Genomic DNA, 21,551 nt, shown 5'->3' with positions numbered 1-21,551 from the left:
ACCCTGCTAGTTATAATTATTTAAAACAGAAGATAAGAAAACTTACGACGGCAAGTCTCTTGAGTAGAAGAATGGCCATTGTTGGTAGTTTGGGTGAATGTTGGTGGTATATGTACTGGGCAACGGTCAGCACAATATGCTGATCCTGTTGGCTGGCTGCCGGCATGGATAAGGCACGTTCAACTGGGGAGACCGGAAGGTCAGGAGCCTTTAGCAGGAGGAGACAGTTTAGCACGGAGAAAGAGATCTGGATCAAGTCCATCAGCTCTGTGCTTTTATTTTCAAAAAACCTTTAAAAACAAATAGAAAAACTTATTTTATTAAGTTTTGCGGAAAAGTGAATCAGGATAAGCATTGGATGCACACAAGAATCGCAGTTGAATTACGGGTACGTTAAGAGATGATAACGAATTTGTGTGCAAAATGTATAAGGCAATAGACTACAATATATATTTGGATCGAGGTTGAAAGTGTTGAGGTTGTTCAAAAGTTTTGTTACTTTGGTAAGGTCATTGGAGCAGAGATGTGACATTATCCCAGTCCAGAAATGTATCCTTATGTTTAATTACTCCAGTAGTTTCTTCCCCAGGACAGCTAGACTTTGGAATTCCCTTCCGGGTCCCTGCTTCCCCAACTGTACTGACATGCAGAAGTTCAAGTGTAACGTGAACCGACAGTTTCCTACCCAACTCCCTACACAGTACCCCTGATGCCTATGTCCCTGATAGTAGCCCCCTACAACAAAGTGGTAATGTGCTTTGTTTGGGGTGAAAATGTAAAAAAAAAAAAAAAAAAATCTGGGTTGAGGCACCATTGAGTCATTCCATGTGAAAACACCAGCAAAAAAGTTGAAATCTGCACCCACCCACACCAAATTACTTGAAATTTGGCACAAATATTTCCTTTCATGAGTTAGGAAAACGTGCCAAATTATTTGGTTCTAAACCTTAACGTTCGGATTTTAAAGAGATGTAAAATTTGCATATTTTACTTCCAAATTTATGTCACGAAGCGTCACGGGATTTCAGTGTCTTATAAAATTAAAAAAAAAAACAAAACTTCCACATAGTCAATATTTCTGAAATTTGATAGGAAGGGCATTTAGGGACGGTATTTTGTGAGGGTTTCTAGCCTACTTTAGAAAATATGGCCGTGCCAAGTTTATAGTTTATTTTTTTCCTATGTACGTGTGATAATTCAGTGAAAGGTTGATAAAGACAATCATCCTAATGCTCCCAAAATGCCTCAAATCTTTATAGTATGCTAAGTAACTTCTTAAACTATTCAATAAGATAGTCTTTGTTAATTTAAAAAGAAAATAATTTAAATATACTTTGCAGATTGATTGAGATTGTCGGACTGACTTCCTCATCTTAGTTGTTATTGTCACAACGTTTTGGCCGTTTTGCCCTCCGGCCTTCGTCAGGTGTTTTGTATCGAACTGGGGAACCGTTTGTTAGGAGTCTCGAACCCAACCCTTTATTATTATTACGGGGGTACCGTGTTCGGACTCCAGCTAGGCTTTTGGACATAATTGCTGATTCTCTGTTTTGAATGTTACTTTTTCACTGCCTTCGTTCAGGATTGAACTCAGCACCTTTGGGGAACTGTAAACTTTGATACAACGTCTAGGACCACTCGGCCATATGTCACTAGGACAATTCTTAGTTGGTTTTTGTTAATGTTAAACCTATGTTGTTATTCAAGGGTTTCTCTCTCTATCAGAGGTGTCCAAATTGCATTCAGCTCTATGCTTGGTTTGCTCAGTAGGTTGTTATGTCCGAGCATGTGAGCTGTTTCTTTAAGTTTTCTCACTTTCCAGTGGGTCTCTCTGTTTATTATTTTTACTTCATTCCATAGGGGGCGATGGTCCCCCCTCTCCATCCAGACATGGTTGGCTATACCTGATTTTTCCACCCTTACTTTAAGGGGGCGGCATGTTTCACCCTTGTAAACCTTTCTGTAACTGCATGGGATGGAGTATATGCAGTTTTTGGTCATGTTCTCCTCCATGTGGGGCTTCACTCGTACCAGGTGTCGTCTGAGTGTTGACTCGCTCTTGAATACCGTCCTGATGTTGTAGGGGGCACATATCCTCTGAATCTTTTCGGAGATGCCTCGTATGTATGGTAGGCAGACCGTTGGAGGTGTTTGGGATTAATTCTCCTCTCTTATACTATTAACACGTCTGGTGGATAGTATGCTATCGGGGTAGTTGTTACGACAGAGGGTATTCTTCAACCTGACTATTTCTTGGTGGTATGTAATGGTGCCGCTACTTATTGTCTCTGCTCGATGTTGTAAGCAGCGTGCGATTCCATGTTTGATACTGTATGGATGATGGGAGTTGAAGTTTAGGTATTGTCCGGTGAAGGTAGGCTTGCGATATACGGATGTCTTAAACCCATGCTCGATATGAGTATATCAAGGAAGGCCAGTTGGTTATCTTTTTCTTTCTCCATTGTGAACTGTATCGATGGTCTTATTGAGTTCACATGGTCTAGGAGAGCCTGGATGTCTTCCTGATGGGGCCAGAGTATGAAGGTGTCATCAACGTATCTTAGCCACATGGTGGGCTTTAAGGGAGTTGAACCTAAGGCCATGTCTTTGAAGTATTCCATGTATATGGAGGGCAAAACGGCCGAAACGTTGTGACAATAACAACCAAGATGAGGAAGTCAGTCCGACAATCTCAATCAATGAAAACACCTCATCTCAAAAATACAGACAATTACTACTTTGCAGATATTGCATTTTGTATGGTATGGATAGATTGTCTTTAACAAGTGATAAACATTGACTCGTGCATTAGGATCAATACTTTATAGAGTTTTTGTAGATGGCATTAAACATTTTTTTTTTTTTTTTTTTTTTTTTTTACAATTTTTCAAAAAGTTATTTTCATTAAACTTAGTTTCATTTAGAAGAAAGTGATAATAAAATGTATTTTTCAATAGTTTCAAACACTAAGTATGAAGCAACACTAAGTATGAAGCAACACTAAGTATGGAGCAACACTAAGTATGAAGCAACACTAAGTATGAAGCAACACTAAGTATGAAGCAACACTAAGTATGAAGCAACACTAAGTATGAAGCAACACTAAGTATGAAGCAACACTAAGTATGGAGCAACACTAAGTATGAAGCAACACTAAGTATGGAGCAACACTAAGTATGGAGCAACACTAAGTATGGAGCAACACTAAGTATGAAGCAACACTAAGTATGAAGCAACACTAAGTATGGAGCAACACTAAGTATGAAGCAACACTAAGTATGAAGCAACACTAAGTATGAAGCAACACTAAGTATGAAGCAACACTAAGTATGGAGCAACACTAAGTATGAAGCAACATTAAGTATGGAGCAACACTAAGTATGAAGCAACACTAAGTATGAAGCAACACTAAGTATGGAGCAACACTAAGTATGGAGCAACACTAAGTATGGAGCAACACTAAGTATGGAGCAACACTAAGTATGGAGCAACACTAAGTATGAAGCAACACTAAGTATGAAGCAACACTAAGTATGAAGCAACACTAAGTATGAAGCAACACTAAGTATGAAGCAACACTAAGTATGAAGCAACACTAAGTATGGAGCAACACTAAGTATGAAGCAACACTAAGTATGGAGCAACACTAAGTATGAAGCAACACTAAGTATGAAGCAACACTAAGTATGGAGCAACACTAAGTATGGAGCAACACTAAGCAATAAATTTTTGTAGACTATTGTTTAACCATTGTAAGATCTCTGATAGGTAATGATGGTAATAAATTTAGAATTAGGCCAACTGTGAACTCTGAATGACCCTCTTTTGACTCAGACTGGAACTTGTCTGTGGCACCTAAGATCCAAGGCAATGAAGAATGATATAATCCAGAGCCAAAAGTAATTTTTTTAAAACTTTTGAAATCACTACTGCATGTTTGGTACAATATAATAATCAATAGAACAGTGGCTCTATAATAACAAACACAAAATCCGTATAAATTAAAATATCATATTTAAGAGTATTTTACGATTGGGTAACAGTGACCTGCTATTAGGTTGGTACAAAAATAATGTTTTTTAACATGAAGTTGAACATCAAAAAAATAAAAAAAACATTATTTTTGCACCAACCTGCTAGTATATTAACAGAATTACTCAATTAGACTTACCCTCCTTGTTCGGACAAAGTATCATTGAAGGCATCCACACCAATGGAGATGACATTGAGGAGTGAATGTCCAGCCTCTGTGTATAGTAGATTGTGGACGCACATTTTCTGCAGATTCGGACTGAAAAATGTTCAAAGTGAGAGAAAGATATGAAATACATATGATGTAAGCGTACAAGGCCAAAAGAGTTCTATAAAGAGAGACAAGCCAGTACATGTAAAAATTTACTTTTGTAGATTATGTCTGAATGAGAAACTTGGAATCTTAAATTTTAAAGAAGCCCAAAATTCATAAAAACTGTAAAAGCAAAACAAAATACGAAACATGAAATGCCTAAAAAATAAATAAAATAAAATACTACAATCATTAAAGAAAAGACTAATATAACACCAAAAATATAAAAAAAATTTAAAAAAAAACGGGTTTTTATTACTGTACACATAGATTCAAAAAAGTTGTCAAAAAACAAATATATAACAAATTTTATCAAAGGCAAGATAAGTTACTTTTCTACCAAACTGGATATATTTTTCGTGTTTTTATTCAATGTAACATGTTTATTCAGCTTGAAAAACATGCAGTGTTTACCGATGTACTTGAAAATTCAAAATGGCGCCCGACTCTCTCTTTAGTTGTATTTATTTACTTATTTTATTCCTCATATATATATATATATATATATATATAAGCACACCTAGGTTGAAACAAGGTCACCATATAATACAAAGAAAGATGGCTCACTCCTCTCCAAAAATGAACAAGGAGAGAGGTAAATTACAAGTCAACAGAACATTTGTCTGATAAAAGCATGACCATTGGTTGCTGAAAATGGGAGTGGGTAAATCAAGACTCTATAATAATAATATATACGAAAATCTATACAAATTAAATTATCATATTTAAGCATAAATTATGACCGGGCAAAACTGCTAAATAGACATACACAGAAAATTTTGGACAAATATGGAAAAATCTTCCCAAAAATGGAGTGTTTTTATTCGCCCTAAAAGAGCCCCTGGGGCACACCCAAGAGTTATTGCGAAGTATAGACAAACAATATTATATAAAAATAAGTTAGTTTCAACTTTTCAGAAAGTTTTATAAAAATCCAAGGCATTAGTTTTTTTTTTTTAAATAAGCACAAAAGTGTCAATTTTAGCCATTTTAAACCGAAACGCACCCCTGGGGGCGGGGGGACCAAAGTTTTCCCGGAAAATCCGTTCTGTTACTTTTTTTACTCATATCATGTTGAATGTTTGTGCAAAATTTCAACAAATTCCAAGCCGTAATTATTGAGAAAAATGCGGACAGACAAATGGACAAACGGACGGTGAATTTACAGGTCCACCCTTCTTTTGTTGGCGGACCAAAAATACGATTTGCAAATTTGGAATTGAAGTACAAGTCTTATCAATATTTATATATTTGCTAGCCTGAGTGCTATATAATAAAAAGCTGTAATCATGATAAAGTTATCTGAAAATGAAGAGTTCTTTAAACGACGTGCATGAATGAATTTACTCACAGATTTTTCTTGGAGACGACTTTTGGCTTAGCCATCGGATCTAAGATTTTATGGAATATTTCCAAACATTTGTGACCTGTAAAAAATGGCAAAGAAAAAAAAAAAAAAAAAATTAAAAATCACAAATGTTGAAAATTACAAAAAAAAAAAAAAAAAAAAAAAAAAAAAAAAAAAAAAAAAAAAAAAATTTTGCCTCCATGTTGTCAATGGAAAAAAATTAAAAATAAGATTCTATTTTTTTTTTTTTTGTTTTACTGGTCAACACTTTGGAAATATCTGGAAAAATGAAAAAAAAAGAAAAATACTGGTTTAATATTTTGTTTCACTTTCACTTTTAGATAAACACAACATCAGGTCAAATATGGTTGCCATTCTGTTTTGATTTAGCTTGTTCACACATTTCAAGCATGTTTTCCTCAAGTTTACATGTGTAATACTAAATTAATTTTAACTGTAAACAATTTTTTTTTCACATTATTTGGCTTCATCAGACTACTGTTCTCATCTTGAGTGTGATTTTCACAATGTTTCGGTCTATTTAACCTCCGACCTTCTTGTATCCGCAAGGACCCGTGGAGTTAGAGTACTTGGAAAAATCATCAATCGTAAAAAGTGCTACTCTCCTGAAGGTTCAATCCTCAGTGTGAGCGACCGAAAAATACAACTGCGAATTACTTAGGACCTCTATCCAGTCATGGCTGACGGAACAACAGCACGCTACTCCCGTGAAGTAAATAAAGGGTTCTGTTCGAAATTCCGTCTAAATTCCAGAGTTCGACAGAAACATTCCCGAGTAAGACAAAGTACACCTGAAGAATGTCGGAGGTTACATCGACCAAAACATTGTAAAAATGACAGTCAAGATGAGAACAGCAGTCCGATAAATCCAAATAATATAAATAACCAATCCTCATCTCAAAAATTCAGAAATTTTTTTTTTTTTTTACATGGGGTCACCACTTATCAAGGCCCGAAGGCCACTCAGGGATAAGGGTTATTGCGTGTACAGTAATCAATGAGATAGTATTGTAGTAATCATTAGCATTGGAGGTTTTGATAGAGTGTCTTACTTAAGGGGGCGGTTTGTCAGGAGTTTGTTTATGTTGGACTTGAAGACGTCCAAGTTGTAGTCAGGTGGGAAACAGTCAAGCGGCAGAAAGTTCCACTGGCGTACAGTTCTAAGAAAGAAGCTTTGCTCATGGAATCTATGTTTGGATTTAGGCACAGATAAAGATTCATCCCAAACAAGGCACTGCCACTAAATTGTAATAAGTTTGTATGAGCACATATTTATGTGTGAACTAATTACTACAATAAATTATCTCCCTTTACAGAACATTCTTTTTCATGTTCTATTTTGATTCTAATGACTTTAAGAGTGTGCTTTACAATAGAAATACCAGCTGTATTCATTTTAATTTTTATTTTGTTCATTTTTAAATTTAAGGCAGAAAAATCACATATTCTTGATTATAAAATTAATTATCTCCCCTAGCTGATTTTTTTAAAAGTTTCATATTAGAAGTCGTCCGAGCTGAACTAAGTATTTTTTTTTTTTAATTTGTAAGTGATAAGATATTAAAAAAAAACCCCAAAAAACCAAGAATACGTTTAAGGTTCTCAAAATTTATACTAGAATTGTTTGCAAGGACCTATGGCAGATAAAGTTAAATGCTAGTCTCATACTATTGAGTTACTGAATAAGTTTTAGTTTGTTATAAAAATTTACAGTTTAATTTCTATATAGGTAGTTTTAGAAATAGAAAGATATATAAACATATTTTGGATTCCCATGGCGAGTTAGCCAGGGTCAGAAAAGGTTAGGTCTGACAAGTGTCAAACCCAAGTCACCTTGAACGACCTACATTAGAATGCCCCAGAAATTAAAGGGTGACATGGAATTGTGGTTGTAGGCCCTTGCGGTTGACGACCACATGGGTGGAGTTGGTTTCGGGTCGCAGAGGAAGCAGACGGGAGATTTTGGGTCTCTCTCCCGACGACCAGGGTCCGAGATGTTAGGCTTGCCTTGAATAAAAGAGATTGAAGCTTCAATTCCATCTTGTTGTCCATTCATGAATCTGTCTGCAGCACCACTCCCTAACAAGATTGGCAGACCAGCGACCAAGGCAAACCAGGTACGTTCGTCTTATATTGTTTGCACATACACGTCTCGGAAACTCTCCAAGGCAAGAAGAAACTGCATCACATTGATTGATGGTATCAATCATGACATATAGAGCTGAAAATGCGACACTTGTGAACGAGTGCTTCTGTCAAAAGCTGGCTACGTCAACCACCTTAAGTCACACAAATCCCCTGTTCAGGTCAACTTTGCACCTATTAGTCCGAACCAAATGATCTGTTTAATATGCAGCAAAGTTTGCAAGTCTACTGCTGGTTTAAGAAGACATGTGATTGTTCATAGGAATACCCTTCAACCTCCCGAGGAAGTCAACTCGATGGAAATTGCTCAATTTGTATGTCACATCTGATTCAAGATGTGCAAATCTGCGGCAGGTCTGCAGAATCATCTAGGATGGCAGGGGCAACGAAATGAGAAGAACTCAATGGGACGGCAATCATCTGGAACTCTGGAACGATGCAGCAATCATCATATATATGTGTGTGTGTGTGTGTGTGTATATATATATATATATATATAAAATCATATTTGGTTTAATATCCACTTTACATGCAGGCATGTGTTGAACAACTATTTACGTAAATTACTCAAGGCAAGGCATGGAGCCACTTGATGTAAGAAGCTAAGAAAAAAAACAAAAAAACTTAAAAAGTCAAAAACTTTCCAACAATAAGTGTTTGATGGAATAGATTCTGACCTAGAAAACAGCAATTCTTCCCTCTTTGTCAGAAACATCACTCCTGGAATGTGAGGACTGTTATAACGGAAAAACCTAAAAGATTAGCTAATCGTGAGAGATGACAACTGAAAGAAAGATAGAAAAGGATTAGTTTGACAAAGACAGGGGAAGATGAAAGAAAGGAACTCTCCACATGTGATGTCGGTGAAATACTCTTCCACACTTACCAACCTATATATATATATATATATATATATTTTTTTTTTTTCCCCTGAAATTGCAGATACCGGCCATCTTCTCCCCTTAAATAATTTTTATTTTTATTCTTATTTTACTTTATTTTATATTATATATTATATTTTACTTTTTATTATATTTCATTTTTTTTATTTATTTATTATATATTTATTTATTTTTATTTTCCTTTTAATGTCGTTTAACAATTCTTGCTGACATTTTTTTAAGTGATGACCTGTACATTTCAGTTGACCTATATTATTTTGCCCTATATATATTTTCGCACCTTTAACATTTCCTGTCTGGGTCAGTTTGACGTTTGTTTCCCTTTATTTTATATTTTATATTTAACTTTATCATCATTTTTTCTCTTCTTTCTCTTCCCAGATTTTTTTTATTTATAGTTATGTCTCGGAAGTAGAGTGAAAAGCACATCTTATTTTTCTTTTATTAATATTATTTTTTCCTTGTACACATTTTTGTGAATTATTCCATGGATTTCTGCCTTTGGATTATTATGGACCATCTTCTTCCAATTACGGGATTTCCTTGGATTTTACTTGTACAAATGGAAATTCTTTTAACTTTCTTGAAGTTTTACATTTGGATTTTACCGTCACTGGATTATTTATCTTCCACCAGACTATCCATTCATGTGTAATCACCTTTTTCTTTACCATATTCCCTCTGCTTAACTTATTTTGTTTTGTAAGATCTTTGACTTATTTGTTGTTTCATCAAATACTTCTGCATGCAAAATCCGATCCTGCATTTTGCTAATTCCTACCCTCTGATGAGAAGGAGAGTATTTCTTCGAAACTCCGCGGATTAAGGACTATCCATTTATCTAGTGTTTCCTTTTCAGATTAAATATGTTTTTAACTCATTTCAAAGTGTTTTTGAACATATTTCATTAACTGTTTGCTCATACTATAAGCTCTATTTCCTATTTGGTATTATTGAGCTTTTATATCTGGCTGAGATAATTTTATAAATATTAATTCTTTAATATTTATAATTTACTTAATTTTACCATCTTGGATCATTTTGGTAAATTCAATTGTAATTTTTATTTTATATATATGTGACAAAAATCTATATTCCAAATTTCATCATGTTGACCATCTTATAATTTATTCATTTAATTCAGTTGACATTTACAATTCTTGACAGTTTCGTAGCGCAAAATCAGTCACTTCTATAAATATGAAAGCGAAAATGTATGTATGTATGTATGTGTGTGTGTGTGTGTGCTTTTTCTGTATGTCTACAAAAGGCTTTTTTCAGAGAAGCGGCCGCTTGCCTAACAACTTTTTAAAACTTTTTATATCACATGTAAATCGTAATATCTCAGAGTTGTCAACGGAGCTCGCCTGTCTATTTAATTTACTCGACTTCGGGAAGATAAATATTCAACAGTTTTCGCTCGCCGCATGTGTATTAAGCCTTTTCCTATAATTAATTCTGGTGGCATTTTTCTGGTTTCCCCCTACCCCCGTGTTGCGCAGTAAATGAAATGCTACTCCGCAGTCAACAGTTGACTTCATTAAGTCATTAAAACGTGCACCTGCCAAATCTAAGTCATTAAATAAATTCCAACGCATTTCCGTTGGTATGTCGCGGTGGTGCAGTGATTAACATCGCATGTTTTTTTTTTCACACTTTAATTTACAATTTTGCCTCAAGGGTTCCGGTTCGATCCTCATACTTACCTACCAAAACATTTTTTTTTTTTTTAATTTATTTTAAACCCCCCTCCCCCCCCCCCGGAGTTTTCATTTACCCAAAACCACACACACCTCCAAACACCCGGGCAATGCCGGGTACCCCTCGCTAGTTATTATTATTTCAATCAATGAATCTATTCTGCCCTTAACTTGTCAGAAGAAATAGCACCTATCAATTAAACAATAATAAAATGTATTTGGGCATGATTACAAAATCTGAAAATTGGGAGAGAATTTGCAATTCCCTTTTATTTTATCTTTTATTACATCATGTTCAAAATGGCGTGATGCAAGCAACATCACAAAATTTTGAATATAGTTTTTTGTCATTTATTCATTATATGCTCTGTAATTACATTGAGCTTTTTAAATAAGGATTGGTAAATATCAAAAGGAAATAATAAGTGAATAAAGAATATTTCTACAGAAATAAATATATATATATATATATATATATATTTATATATATATATATATATTTGTAGTCATCGACATACAGTCCTGTTTCGTTGTATCACAACTCATCAGTGCCGCTAAACTAGCATCTCTCCCAAGCCAAGGGTTGAACCTAGAACCGTCGTGTTGACAGTCGGCAGTTCTCCCACTCGACCATGGAATCGACGCCCATAAATAACTCGTCGGAATGTCTATTTAAATAGACACCCGCCACCACTTTTATAGTGCTCAAATCGCCTGTTCGTAAACAAACAAACAACGAGCTTTGCATTTTCAGCCAATTAAGTTGCGGTGAGATTGTTTACGACAGTGCTCTACCCAAAGAGGGTGGCTTAAAATATATTTGTAGTCATCGACATACAGTCCGGTTTCGTTGTATCACAACTCATCAGTGCCGCTAGACTAGCATCTCTCCCAAGCCAAGGATTGAACCTAGAACCGCTTGATTTAGGTCGTGACCTTACAAGTAATGATTCAAATAAAGATTAAAAAAATCATTAAAATAACAATAAAAAAAATCATTAAAATAACAATTAAAAAATCATTAAAATAACAATTAAAAAATCATTAAAATAACAATTAAAAAAATCATTAAAATAACAATAAAAAAAATCATTAAAATAACAATTAAAAAAATCATTAAAATAACAATTAAAAAAATCATTAAAATAACAATAAAAAAAATCATTAAAATAACAATTAAAAAAATCATTAAAGTAAAACCAAGATCCACTTTTTACTCTCCTTTAGAAACGGACTTCCAAATTCACTTATCTCTGGCCAGGTCTTTATCCCTCTTTCTCTCAAGTCTACTCATCTCTTTCTCCCATGTTTTCCAAATTAAATCTCAGACATTAAACCAACGATGGTGATGACGACGACAAACGTCAAACAGCATTTCTGAATATTAAAACGATTATAAATCGCCGTCCACCTACCGATCGCTTCTCGCCTGGTTGCGTTGTAATATCTCCATTTATAGAACGACGGAAACACTTCAGTCAGGATGAAAAGAACCGTAGCAGAGATTTCATTGTCGACAGGAACTTCAGACAAATCCTAGAAAAAAAAAAAAATAAAACAGAAAAATCCAACGTTATTAACAGGAAATCCACTGTTTAAAAAAAAGCACTCAATTTGAAGAATTAAAGATTTAATGGTTGAAAAGATCTGACAAGTGCAAAATTGATTTTAAAAAACATTTCTATTTATTAAAATTAAATTGAAAAATTATTTTTTTAATGCAATTCTGAATTTTTGAGGTGAGACATGAAGGTTTGTATTGTTTTGATTAATCCGACAATTATTTTTATCTTGAGTTGTCTCCCTTGCATTGTGTTAAAAAAAAAAAAAAAACAAACAAAAAAAAACGTGAGATGTCAATCCACAGTTTCGCAAAACATTTTTTCCACTAATAGTGACAACCAGTGTAAGGATTCAGTTAAAAATTGAATTTTAAGAAAGTCTTAAAAAGTACCTTAGCGACCCCCCCTTTTTTTTAATAATCTACAGACATACCCTCAAACCCACAGTCCGAATTCAGTTAAAACTGAATCGTAGGAAATTCTTAAAAATATATCTTAGTGATTTCTAAATTCTTGCAATACAGAGCTAATCCGCTTTTCCGTAGTTAGAAAAAAAAAAATATGAATATCACACCCGAGGAAGATCGTAGGTTTCAACAACCGAAACGTTGTGCCAACAACACCCAAGATGAGAATAATTGTCCAAATAATCAAAAAAAAATTATTTTGTGTCAAATTTCTGAATCGTAAAATATTCATCTTCAGGTTATAAAGACAGATTTTTCTTACGTGCCATGGTGGAGATAATGCCCGGCATGTCCTCAGAGTTTGTTACCGATCACTATTTTCTAAACATTAGAGTTTGATTGGGTTAACATCTAGGAAACCACAGAAATACAATCACATATTAGTTTCATGCAAAAATAATTTCTTTTTTTATTATACACACACACACACACACCCATATATATATACACAATAATAATAATGTATAATAAGCCCCCATCTTTGGGTTGAGCACTTTGTAAATATATTTTCACCCGACGCATATTTAAGCGAATCCCATTGTTTGTTTGTAAACAAACTGACAGTTTGAGCCCTGTGCGACGGGCAAACGCTAATTTAATAGGCATTTGAGGAGAAATATTTACGAGCACTGATTCTTGATCTAGTGGTTAGAGCTGCCAACTGTCAACACGATGGTTGTAGGTTCGATCCACTGCTGGAAAAAGGCCAGACTAGCCAGACTGAGGAGTTGTGATACAACGAAACAGTACTGTATGTGGATGACTATATATATATATATATATATATATATATATATATATATATATAAAAATTAGGAAAGAAGTTTTTTTTTCTTCTTTGTCTGCATATATGTAAAAAAAATGACATTATTTTTGCACCAACAGGTGGGAAATCCACGGTTTGAAAAGCTCTTGATATTAAGAATTTCAGATTTAACAGTTGAAAAACCAGACGAATGCAAAAATTGATTTTAATAAACAATTTTATTTATTAAAATAAAATTAAAAACATTTTTTTTTTCAAATTTTCAAACAATAAAATATTCTTCTTCAGGAAATACAGATAGTTTTTTTTTCTTCTTCTTTCATATGACGGTGGAGGAGATAATGCCTGGCATGTCCTCAGAGGTTGGAAATTGAGGCTGAATGAGATTTAAATGTCCCATAACAGAGTTAACTTAATAGAAATATTAAAATCAATTTTGCATTTGTCTGGTCTTTTCAATCGTTAAATCTTAAATTATATCAACGCGTGTGGGTCGGGACAATTAATCAGAATTGGGATTAAAAATAGGAAAAATTGAAACTTTTTGTGATATTAGAATCAGAAAAATTTGTGCCTATTTTCCAATGCCAAAAACGATTCTTTTAATCATCTATTTTAATTAATTTTATTTAAAACAAAAATCTTCCACCGTTGGTAGTAATCTATAATATAAATCTCAATTGTCTGTTTAAATGTATGTATGTATGTATGTATGTTTGTCTAAAACTTTTGACAGAGGCGACGGGTTTTCACGAGATCGGTATCGTTTTGAAGCTCCACCCTTCGGACGACGAATATCGAAAAATTGGCTAAAAACATTAATTCCTTCACCCTCAAATGGCACTTTTCTACAGGAAGGGATCGCTTTTTTTCGCCAATATTTTCGAAAGTCATCCTCTCTTTTCGATTGTCTAGCCTTAATTTAAACCTATGTCATTTCCGGTTTGGCAATGGGCGCAACAGCAAAGATGGCATTCTTTTTTTTTTCATATTTTCCTCCTTCGCGGTACGGGTTCGATCCTGCCTTCCTACTACCAAATTTTTTTTTTTTTTTTTTTTTTTTGCTCAACACACACCTTCAAACACCCAGGCAACGCCGGGCACCTAGGGTAATAAATAATAAATAAATATTGATTTCGAACGGCCAATAAAATTAAAATCTATAGATCACCCCCCCCCCCCCCCCCCTCACAAATGTGTTTTTATGTTTGAGAAAATATATGCACATTTTACAGAAAAATAGTTAACATTTTTTTTACTTTTTTTTTTTTTTTTTTTTTTTTTTTTACATGTAGTTATCACTTATCAAGGCCCGGAAGCCACTCGGGGATAAGGGTTATTGCGTGTACAGTAATCTATGGGATAGTATTGTAGTAATCATTAGTAATGGAGATTTGATAAAGTGTCTTACTTAACCTTTTTTGTACCAATGTTCCTTAAATGGAACATAGTTTTCAACATACTATAGAAATTGTAATTTTGCTTTAAATTCAATTTTTATAAGTTATTTCTATTAAAGTAGCTTCATTTTACTCCAGATTTATGAAAACTTTAATAAATTATTCTTATAGTTATATTTAAAGTAAAATTACAATTTCTATAGTATGTTGAAAACTATGTTCCATTTAAGGAACATTGGTACAAAAAAGGTTACGGAGACGGTTTATCAGGACTTTGTTTTTGTGGGACTTGAAGACATCCAAGTTGTAGTCAGGTGGGAAACAGGCAAACTTGTCTATTTGGCTAGTAAACGAAAATGTTTAGCTGTCAAAGGTCAACTAAAGATAAATTTGTCCATAGAGCCCTGATATCTGCTATTATAGAAAAGGAAGTTTGTGTGCACATGTATGAGTTTGGTCTCTATTGGCTACAAAACAGCTGGGATTATTTTTATGAAATTTCACATGAACGTACTTTATGTGCCTGGCAGTGTTCTTAGATAGGGTTTTTTTTATTGGAATGTCTTCGATAAGTATCGATAATTGAAAAACTCCGATCAAAGAAGGAACAGGCGCGTTTGGCCAAAGATAACACCTTTATACAGCCTAACATCTCAAGTGCATTGGACAAGCTTTATACCTACATATTCAGAAAGACTCAGCATATAAGATCAACAGTGGGTTCTTTGATATGACAGAGGTGCATTCAAGATAAGTGTTTCGGGTTTGTATTACTGTACACATAGATTCGAAAAAGTTGTCAAAAAACAAATATATAACAAATAAATATTATCAAAGACAAGTTACTTTTCTACCAAACTGGATACATTTTTTTGCTTTTATTCAATGTAACATGTTTATTCAGCCCCAAAAACATACAGTATTTACCGATGTATTGGAAAATTCAAAATGGCGCCCGAGACTCTCTTTAGCATGGTAAGTTTGGGAAAAGGTGTTATAAATAATAAACTAGACAAAATACTATTAAAAAAAACACTGAATATATGTCAACTTATGTCACGGTAACATATAATGAGCGAATTTCTAACAGTATTTTGTCTAGTTTATTATTTATAACATCTTTTCCTGAACTTACCATGTTAAAGAGAGTTTCGGGCGCCATTTTCGAGCTGAATAAACATGTTACATTGAATAAAAACACGAAAAATATATCCAGTTAGGTAGAAAAGTAACTTATCTTGCCTTTGATAACATTTATTTGTTATATATTTGTTTTTTTGACAACTTTTTCGAATCTATATGTACAGTAATACAAACCCAGTGTTTCTATTTAAAGGATAATTGAACCATGATACTTGACTTTTTTTTTTTTATTTTAAACTTAAATTTATTATCACTGCACAAGCAGAAAGGCCAGGCATATAAAATCAAAAGTTGATTCATCAGCAAAAAGCACAATATTTTTTTTATTTTACATACTTACCGTTACAAGAGTTGATATGAAGTCCAGAAAAGCCAATGACAATGGGTATCTTCCTTGAGGACACTCAAAGCTAGCCAGAAAGGTCCCATACATTCCTGGGCGCAGTCCTTTGGAACTGAAGACAGATGAAAAAAACTACATATTTTAATAACATAGAAACGATTTTTTCCCCTTGTAACTATTGACAGGATAGCCAAACGAGGCAATTCCTATGTAAATGTGTTTTCACGCAAGAATATGTACATTTTGTCGACGCTTAATAAATGTTACACTTAACCTTTTCTGACTCACTCTCTCAAATACTTACTCCCACATAATAAACAGCAAATATTTACTATCTGTAAATGTAGTTCTCCTACAGAACTCAAAATCATAGTCACATGTCACAGAAAAAAATCATGTCTTCTTACATTCAATCATTTACTACATAAAGCAACATTAGACTAAAAACTTGAAATAACAAATGATCTCCTTTAATTCTTAATTTAACAGAATTACTAAAAACTTGAAATAACAAATGATCCCCTTTAATTCTTAATTTAACAGAATTACTAAAAACTTGAAATAACAAATGATCCCCTTTAATTCTTAATTTAACAGAATTACTAAAAACTTGAAATAACAAATGATCCCCTTTAATTCTTAATTTAACAGAATTACTAAAAACTTGAAATAACAAATGATCTCCTTTAATTCTTAATTTAACAGAATTACTAAAAACTTGAAAATAACAAATGATTTATATATAAATAAAAATGTTTGCCTGTCTGTCTGTGTGTACATTTCCCTACATAATATCTCTGTCAATTATCAGTCTATAAACTCGAAATTTGATATACCAGGGTACTGAGATTTGGGAAAATCTTTGTAATCGGTTTTCGGCCAGAAATTTGGCTGTTAAGGGGTCAAAATTCAACGATTTGATCTTTGAGAACTCTACCAAACTCCTCCACCAATTTTGGGTCTAAACACTTAAAATTTTAGATATGTTCTTTCGACATAGATCTAACTTAATAACTTGATTTGAGCCCAAAACAATAAATGTTAAGGAGTAATAATAGGGGTCAAAGTTAAAAAAAAAAAAAAATGACCGCCCTTTTTGTTTTTTTGCTCAGCATACACCTCCAACACCCGGGCAATGCTGGGCTCCCAGGCTAGTGTGTGTATATATATATATATATATATATATATATATATATATATATATATATATATATATATACTAGCAAAAGTACCCGTCGTTGACTGGGTTCAAAAACAGCCTACAGAAAATGGACTCTGATTTATGAAAGTACTAGTGAGAGGTTTGTTTTTTTATACAAAAAAGCTTCATGCACATGCGGCGATGGTACGCGATAGCTATTCAGCAGTTAACATTTTCTGCGGGACAGTTTTTAATGAGGTCAATAAACCGGTTTGTTTGTTTTTGACTAACTTTGGAAAAAAACAGCTGCCTGTTTATTAGGAGGAGTGTCGTGTCTCGAAATGAAAGCAACCGTCTGATATGACGAAACCGACATTGACCAAACATTACATAGCTTTCTAGAGACCACTGGCCGTGGCCCAGTGATTTTCGAATCGAGTTTTGCTTTTTTTTATACTGAAAAACGAATGCAACACATGCCGATCTGAAAATGCTGAATAATTAACGTTTCAAAATTGGGCAAATTAAATAGAGAGGCGACCACCGTTGTTAAGTCATAGATATTATCATTTAGACGTGATATAAAAAGTTTTAAAAACGAGCGACGGCCTCAAGAATTCGCCAGAAAAAAGCCTTTTGAAGACATGCACAAAAAGCGAACACACATACACACATAAATTTTCGCTTTTATATATATAGATGATAGGTTATGAAAAGGAAGGGTTGTAAAGAGATAGCTTCGAATTTGGGGGTATCAAAACCAAAGTAAAATATGATGAAAGTAAAAATAAAATAGATAAATCCCATAATTTATTATACCATACCTGTTCACACTGAAACACTTATCACAATATTCTGTGGATCTATATATTAAAACCTTGTTAAACTTTGTGATATATTTCTATTCTATGGAGGTCAGGCGCGAACGAACACCCCACAATTTTATTATACCGTATTTCTTCAAAGTGAAGCATAATTATCAAAGTATACTTACGCAGAAAGATAAGAAAAGTCTTTATTAAAGTTTGTGCCTATTTCCATTCTATGGAGGCTAGGCGCAAATGCAGACCCCACAATTTTATTATACCATCCCTATTTAAGTTAAACATACTTATCAAAGTATTATTATGTACATCTATATCAAAAACACTTGTAAATATTTTTTTTTAATTTTTAATTTTTTTATTTCGATACTTTGTGGACCAGGTGCATACGCAGACCCCAAAATTTTAATGAATCATCATTATGCCAGATCAAACATACCCATTCTTGTGTCTCGATACATCTTCTCATTATGTTATCAGTTTTCTATAATAGTCAACCATATAGGAGACTATTCGTGACCAGGCACACACACACACACAGACGTTCAGCTTTATATTAAAGATATATATAAAATTAACTAAAAAAAAAAAAGAAAAAAAAAAAAGATTTTTTTAAGAGAGAAAGGGCTAACCGGTTTGAATAAATGAAGCTTTACCCGATAAAGAATTTATAAGAAAAAATAGTGAGATACTAAATAAAGTTAGATTAGAACTTTATTATATTATCATGCCAATAAGGATGGGGGTGATTACAATGAGTGAAAGGGAAATGAGGAGGCGGGGATCTTTTTAGGCCATGGTATTTGAAAGCTCAATGCTTCTTATCAGAAAAAGAGAAAAAAAAAAAATCAGCATTATACAAGAGTTATAGCAAGGAAGACAACACCGATTTTACATACATTTCAGGGGAATGGAAAGGAAGGGGAGTGAGATCACTAGGAATAATTTCAAAGGTGAAGGAAGAGGGGTATTGAGTAGAACGGAGATTGGGTACGAGGATTTAGCTTTGAAATGCCATGGCTTAAAAAGGTTTCCTCCTCCATTTCCCTTATTGTATTCACCCTCATTCTTATTAACATGATAATTTAATCAATAATTAAGTTTTAATGTATCATTTCCCTATCCTATTAATTTCTTTCATAGAAGTTTAGTGGTTAAAGTTAAATTCGGAAAATCAAAAATATAGGCACATATATTCGAGTTAAGAATTCAGTATTGAAAAATCCATGGATTAAGGAAATTAACATAACCCCCTTCTATATATTCCTTTTGTCAAGCAATAAATTCTTAACTCGAATATATGAGGGGCGTGCAATAAGTAATGCCTCTAACCCACTTCCAGTTGTCTGATCTAGCTGAAATTTTGCATGTGCAATGATTTACAGGTTATGTGGCTAATTACAGCTCTGAACTAATTGTGGTTTTTGGTTTACAGGTGTTTGAACCGAGTCAGGTGTGAAATGGAGCCTGTTGAATGTCTAGCAGTGATCCGGTTTTTGTATTTGAAAGGACGCACACCACAGGAGACTTTTGTATGAAATGAAAGAAACTTATGGTGATAATGCCCCATCATATGACCTTGTAAAATGCTGGCATCGTGAATTCAAACATGGCCGGAAGTCTGTGGAAACAGCTCCCAGACCTGGCCCTCCCCCCTTCTGCCATTGATGAGGCATCTGTCCGTCAAGTTGAGGCTGCCATTTTGAAAGATCCGCGCATTACTATTCGCCAAATAGCCCAAGATGTCGAGATTAGTACAGGGACTGTGGAAACTATCATTCATGACCATTTGCATATGCATAAGGTGTCTGCCAGATGGATTCCCAGGTTGCTCACACCATTCCAGAAGCGAGAACGCATCGAGTGCTTGAGGATGAATTGTGCCAAGAAGATGAGTCAAAGGTTTTCAAAAGACTGATTACACAGGATGAAACTTGGGTCCATCACTATGATCCAGAGACCAAAACCCAGTTAATGCAGTGGAAGCACTTGGACTCACCACCTCCAAAGAAGGCAAGGGTGCAGCCCTCTGCTGGCAAGGTCATGCTCACAGTCTTCTGGGACCAGGATGGAGTAGTGATGACAGATTTCCTGGCAAAGGGTACCACAATTACAGGAGCCTATTATGCTTCACTTTTGAGGAAATTAAGGGAAGCTATCAAAATCAAGAGGCGGGGCAAGATCAGCAAAGGTACCCTCCTCCTGCAGGACAACGCTCTGGTCCACAACTCGCATGTCGCAAGATCAGAAGCACGGGCGTGTGGTTATGAAATCCTTCCTAATCCTCCCTACTCTCCTGACCTTGCACCCTCTGACTTTCACCTCTTCCCAGCCATGAAGTTGTTTTTGAAAGGAAAGCATTTCCCAGATGATGCAGCCTTGATTTCTGAAATCATGTGATTGGAGGATCAACCTGGGGTGTTCTACAAAAACGGTCTCCAGAGCTGCATCAAAAGATGCGAGAAATACATAACTCTGGGTGGTACCTATGTAGAGAAAGACTAATAACTGTGCCAAGTTTCGTTGCTCTACTGCTATGGGAAGTGGGTCAGGGGCATTACTTATTGCACACCTTTCATATGTGTCTATATTTTTGATTTTCAGAATTTAACTTTAACCACTAAACTTATATCTTGCTCTATTCTTAAATATTGAGCTTCTCCTTTTTGGCTAGGATCACCCCGAAAGTATTACCTCAAGTAATATCTATCAGGATTGTCACCTGATTTTTAATCTGTGTCTTATCTTGCTTTATATATATATATATATATATATATATTAGTAGAACCCCGGGATACAGCAGCCCTAGGATATGGGCTTTTCAAGTTACGATATGGAATACAATGTTTTTCTGGACCCTGGTTACAGTATTTACCCCACCTTAAGGTGTTATTTATAATGTTATCTGATTATATACATGTGTATTATATACTATACTGTATTTTACTTACTAATTTTTAATGCCCTATCTCAGGGTTCTACTGTAGATATTATATATATATAATGAATGAATGATAAAAGTCTATATTCCAAAGTTCATGATGTTGACCATCTTATAATTTATTCCTTTAATTCAGCTGACATTTACAATTCTTGACAGTATCTGTTTCGTAGCACAAAATCAATCACTTAATTATTATATCAATTAACTCATCTGTTATGCCCTTAATTCATCAGAAGAAAAAGCAACTATCAATCTGTCAAAAGGAGATAAAGCACATTTTGACGAAAACTGGAAGAGAAGCTGTAAACACCTTATGTGTACCATTTTGAATTTGAGTTAAGGATTCTAAATCTACCTGAATTCAATACGTTTTAAAATAAAGCTGTAGTGTTGGTTTTCTTTAGAGCGACACGTATTGTTCTATCATGCATTTTGAGTATTTTAAAGGATTTTTAATTCAAATATTTCAGATTTACATTAATTTTAACCATAGTCATTAG

At 34.1% G+C, this 21,551-nt stretch overlaps 1 protein-coding gene across 1 annotated transcript in view; it reads right to left on the bottom strand.

The window, feature by feature from the left end:
- The window catches only part of LOC145268655 (nucleoporin NUP188-like), a 568,258-nt gene that overhangs the window by 87,566 nt on the left and 459,141 nt on the right, over window positions 1-21,551 (bottom strand). The window contains exons 24-28 of the mRNA XM_080124140.1: window positions 16,140-16,254; window positions 11,877-11,997; window positions 5,697-5,772; window positions 4,172-4,291; window positions 47-290 (exon numbers count right to left, since the gene is read on the bottom strand). Coding sequence (XP_079980266.1) covers window positions 47-290; window positions 4,172-4,291; window positions 5,697-5,772; window positions 11,877-11,997; window positions 16,140-16,254 — 676 coding nt within the window. The remainder of the gene's footprint in view (window positions 1-46; window positions 291-4,171; window positions 4,292-5,696; window positions 5,773-11,876; window positions 11,998-16,139; window positions 16,255-21,551) is intronic.

This window comes from Euprymna scolopes, chromosome 44 (assembly GCF_053919585.1).
Source record: "Euprymna scolopes isolate OS-2025 chromosome 44, ASM5391958v1, whole genome shotgun sequence".
Lineage (NCBI taxonomy): Eukaryota > Metazoa > Mollusca > Cephalopoda > Sepiida > Sepiolidae > Euprymna > Euprymna scolopes.
The sequence above is the reverse complement of the archived record's forward strand: the minus strand, read 5'-3'. Positions and strand labels throughout refer to the sequence as shown.